This window comes from Rhagoletis pomonella, unplaced genomic scaffold (assembly GCF_013731165.1).
Source record: "Rhagoletis pomonella isolate Grant_MI unplaced genomic scaffold, Rhpom_1.0 Rhpom_scaffold_00003, whole genome shotgun sequence".
Taxonomy (NCBI): domain Eukaryota; kingdom Metazoa; phylum Arthropoda; class Insecta; order Diptera; family Tephritidae; genus Rhagoletis; species Rhagoletis pomonella.
In genome coordinates, this window is record NW_023458557.1 from 28,773,167 (window position 1) to 28,778,369 (window position 5,203).

Below are 5,203 nucleotides of genomic sequence, written 5' to 3' on the forward strand. Positions count from 1 at the left end.
ACTCCTAGTCCTCTGTCTTTGGTGTTGTCGCCGCATCCTGAGGCATTCGTGGCATCGGTGCATCGCATATATTGGTTACCAGCTTAATTAGTGCGTTAGCGCAAGTGGCGGTGTTTTCGGCGCTTTCGCCGACTGTGTCAGGCAGGTGCTCTGCCATGTACTCAAGCATGCTCCTATCTAGCATTTTTGCTTTTCAGCCAGCCTTTTGAACTTTCGTGATCCATTTTTTCTGTACACAGCTTCGCGGTGGATGGATTACAATGGAAATCACAAAGTGATCACTGTATGTGAAATCTTCTAAGACTTCCCATTCTATTCTGTTAAATAGCGCAGGGCTACAAAAGGTCCGGTCAATGATCGAACCCGCGCTCCCGTTCTGATTGGTATTTTTCTCCCCCTTATTGAGCAGCACGATGTCGAGATTGACTAAGGCTTCAAGAAGCGCCTGGCCTCGTGAAGTTGTTTTCGAGCTACCCCATTCTACTGCCCACGCATTAAAGTCTCCAGCGATGATCACAGGTGTTTTCCCGGCAACATCAGCTGCTAGACGGCTTAGCATGTTTTTGTAGTCTTCTAGTTACTCGCTTGGTGGTGTAGAAGAGAATTCCTAAAATTTTTGTATAGATAAAGCCCTCATGCTGGCTATTGCCTCTGGTTTCGAAGGGGAAAGCTCCGCAAGCCCAGACTGCAGGTTTTCGTCTCTTGTCCTGCAACCAGCTTCATTCCCCTGATGAGAGCAATGTCTATATTTCGCTCGAAGATTGCTTGTTTTATGAGGTCTTGCGCCACCTCACAGTGGTTCAGATTAATTTGTAGGCACCTGCTCATTGCTTCAATTGGTTAACCGCCTTTTTATACGCTCGGAATCTGAAGCTTCCAGTAGGATGATTCTCTCTAACCCCGTCGCTTGTCTTGCAAATGGGGCATTTGGGCGCTGCCTGACATAGTTTTGCAGAGTGCCCCTTTTCTCTGCAGTGCAAGCATGAGCCGCTACGGCCCTATTCAGTTTTACAGTGCCTATATATGTGTCCAAATTCAGGGTATCTTTAGAATCTAACTGGGTAAGTATTTCTCGAACCCTGCAGTTGACCCAGCCTACACGGATTCGTCCCGCCTCCACCAAGATTTTTTCGTCTCGAACCCGGAGGTTTATAAGCGCGGTTTGTGTGCCATTTTTTATTGTCTTCATGGACTTCACTGCAACCGACTCCTTTGGTTCAATTTTGGAAACTGACCTTTAATGACGTTACCAATGTCTTCTTCGGTTGTAGCCAACATCTACGTCGTGGATCTCTATCGTCAGTGATTTACTTACAATTTTTACGGTTGCAGAGTTTTCAGAATCTCGGTCGCTCCTTTCTTAAACTTGCATGCCACTTGGCCGGTTTAGAAATAATAACTGCATCAGGCTTTGACGCTTTCCTTGCCTTTTTGCTAAGCTTCCGTTGATTTTGCACCTGTATCCATTTATTGGCCTGATGCTCTAAATGGCCAGCTTCCTCGCTTATCATCCTAGGCTTTTCGTTATTCTTATTTTAGCCCGTTTGCACTAGGCCGCCGTTACCCGTAGGTTTTCGGTCGTTCCTCTCTTTTGAAGTTTGTACGCACTGTTATTTTATTTTGGTTTTCTTGGTTGAAATTACCTGTTCCGTCACCCGACCGTGCAGCTTTGCTATTTCTGCACCTAGGTCTCTCATAGGTTGGTGGATTGATCCCCTACCACCGCTCATCCTGCCCACTGGTTCGATAATTTTGTTGCCTAGTTCTTTCATCGGGTTTTCAACGTTCACTGACGTATTATCAACTGCAAAAATTTCTCCAATGCTCATGTCCGGTGGGGAGAATCGCGAGTGCGCCTAGTCAACTACCAACATTTTCGCCCTCTTGCAGCTTTATCGTTACCATCGCTATTTTTCTATTTTAAGGTTAAAGTATTTTTTCCTTTTAAATGTTTTTTCTCAGATTTATACATACGAAGTATACAAATTGCATATCAGAAGAAAGCGCGTTAAATCACGTTTACGACGATATTAATTTTTTAAAAATCAGTTCAAACTTATTTGAAGTATAAGGTTTTTAATTGTTCGAAGTTCCGACCTTTAACCCCTTTATAGCACCTGTAACATAGAAAAAGATATATTTCGTTTAAATAAGAGAAAAGGGGGTACCACGACTATATTTTTACTTTTTTTAGTAGTTTACATACAGTAATTAAAAATAATTTTTTACCAAAGGTCCAATTTCGAACTTCTAAGGCCCATATCTCGATTTCGGAGGCTAACTTCGAAAAACGGAGAAATTACTTTTTTACCTATGATTCAATCTCTTAAAAAAAAATTAGTTTGGTATAATACCCAGAAAAAAAGTTGATTTTGCCTTACAGTGTTATTGCTATTCAAAAAGTCACAAATATAAAATAATTTATTGGCTCCTGTGAATAATGATGTGTACACTCATGTTAAAATGAATAACACTTTTATTTTTTATGAATTATATTTTATTTATATACCAAAATATTGTTAAAAACAAGAACTCAGGCGTTTTAAATTATTTTCTGTTACTTACATACATAATTTTGCTTTGAACAAAAATGTACTGAAAAGTACTAATTTTCTTAGCAAGAAAAAGTCTAATGTACTGATTTCGCGCATTAAAAATCTGGCAACCCTACAAATACGCATTCTCTGTTCCTCAACTACGCCTATCGAACACTGCCGTGTTCGGTTTGTGTCCGCGCTATGCTTAGTGGGAAGCATTGTGAAAATCTTTGTAGTGAACTTGAGCGTTTTGCGACTTTATGTGTGGAAGCTTTTACAAAAGCTAGTTCACCAAAAAATTTTCAGCTTTTTCCTTTCTCTGAATTCGAAGCGTCAAGAACTCTCTCTTGAAACCTTAGCTGAGTTGCATGAAATAGGAGATCATTTTAATAACAATTTGTTACGTACTATGCCAGTATGCAGTTATAAGAAGAGCAAAACTAAAATTAAAGAGTAAAATTAAATATATAAATCAAATAAAATTAAAAAAATTAATAAAATAATTTACTAGTATAAAAGGAAATTTAAATTTCTACTATATAGAAGAATGTTCGAACATACTTCGTATGGAAGAAAATGCACAACGTCAGTGAAAAAAATCTCAACAATCAATGAAGTTTTTGAGTGACTTAAATGTTACACAATTTATATCAAAATTGAATGGGTTATAAAACAGCACACACGAATTTTTTCCAGAAATTCTGATTAAAAAGCTTGAAATATTGACGACTTTCTGAAATTTTTTTTTTCTAAATCATGTACAAGTCTATAACTTTGCTTTATGGTTTTTTCTTAAAATAAATTAAAACAAATAAAGAAAAAAATAAAAAAATTTGTGAACTCGGGTTTCTAATTATCAGGCCACCAGTGTATGTATATAATATAATATTCTGCAGAAAATTAAAAGGTACCAATTCACTTTCTTAACATAATTCTCAACCTGCTTTTACTTTTCTTAACCTAATCTAGCTCAAAAAAATTATTGTGGGCCGAGCGCCCTGGCCAAATTGTTTATTGCATCAGCACAAGCTTTCAACCCCTCTCCGTATCCGCGGAGCTCCCCCGCCCGCTGGAATGGTACCTTCACCAGTCTGGCGAAACTTTCTGACAGCCTCTATGTATTTTAAAAAACAATCATTACTTTTCTTAACCTAATCTGGCTCAAAAAAATTATTGTGGGCCGAGTGCCCTGGCCAAATTGTTTATTGCATCAGCACAGGCTTTCAACCCCTCTCGGTATCCGCGGAGCTCCCCCGCCAGTTGGAATGGTACCTCCACCAGTCTGGCGAAACTTTCTGACAGCATCTATGTATTTTAAAAAACAATCATTAAAAATTGCAAAATCTAATAATAAAATATTTACTTTGGTTGCCCCGGCTTGCGTTTTGGCAATTTCCAAAAATTTATTTTGGACGTCGATCTGCTCCTCCTCTCTCTTCCTCTTCAATCCTCTGCGAGGGGTTCTAAGTGTAGGAGTTTTTGGAGTTTCCGGCCGCGTCTACTCCTCTATTAAGCCTTCGCACTCCACCAGTTCATCCAGGAAAACAATCTCCTCACCGTCTTCCATGGCCAATTGGAGCACCTAATAATGAAAAAGATGTTAATACTGAGTCAGAAATAAGTCACTTAAAACTTACCAAGTTCATTGGTACATTTTCTGCCACAGACTCGTGGCCCTCAATATAGTTGCTCCCGATTATGGCCACGATCCGCTCTTCCAGCTCTGTTAAAGGAGCTTGCTTAACGGGCTTGTTGCCGGTTAACGCCTGCTGCCTTTTCCTGTCGCGCACTCGAACACTGGCTCTTCAAATCGCGCCATACCTATGTACGTAAGAAAAAAAAAGTATCATTAAAAAATAACAGGTAAAATGTTCCAAACAATGAATGCATGTACATACAATAAACGAGACTGTGCACAGTGACAATGCATGGGATTGACTCCACTTGTATGTGTAAGAAAACCGATATTCTTACGTTAATAATTATTTTCACAAACGACAGACCTTAATAAAAATTATAAATTTTTCCCTATTCACCAGTTCATACGCACAGCACCATTGCTTGCTGGTACGTTCAAACTTAATGGGCTTATTACTTACTGTACGCCACTGTTCGGCAGACTTTTGAGCGCCTCCGATGGAATTTAGCTTGGAAGCCATCTCCTCCCACTTCTTCTCGTGCTCCATCTTCCCGTGAAGCCGATGAAACTTCCCACCGGCTAGTCCCGGGTTTTCCCAGAAGAAGTCCAGCATGCCACTTAACTGCTCCATTGAAGCTCGGCTCCGCTTGTTGGCTGCTTGGCTAGTCGAGGCCATCCTGCGATAAAAGAACAATAGTTGTTGGTTAAATTATGAAATACGATCAACTATTCCGCAATTTATTGAAATACTTACATTTTAAGAAGAATCTGTGTAAATTGCTTTATTTTCTTCCTGTTCCCTTTTGTGATTTTCGTAGATTTTGACATTTCGGATGACAGAGGTGCCACTTCTTATCATTTTAAATAAAAATCAAAAGTCAGCTGCTTAGTGTTGTTAATGGGTACGTTAGTTAATCGTACAATCGTTACTGCAAACAACTAAAATTGTTAGTTTACAACTCGGCAAGTAGCGTTGTTAAAAGTTAGTGAATCGCACTACTGGAGCATCTGCGCCCTGTTGCACGCC

General features: G+C 39.5%; 1 protein-coding gene across 1 annotated transcript; it reads right to left on the reverse strand.

Annotated features, from left to right (window-relative positions):
• Positions 1–4,277: 4,277 nt before the first annotated feature.
• Positions 4,278–5,191, reverse strand: LOC118736154. Its single transcript, XM_036466251.1, has 3 exons — positions 4,931–5,191; positions 4,541–4,853; positions 4,278–4,358 (listed from the first exon to the last, which is right to left on the reverse strand). Exons 1-3 carry the CDS (start codon positions 5,002–5,004, stop codon positions 4,278–4,280), a joined length of 468 nt encoding a protein of 155 aa, XP_036322144.1. The 5' UTR covers positions 5,005–5,191.
• Positions 5,192–5,203: the final 12 nt, after the last annotated feature.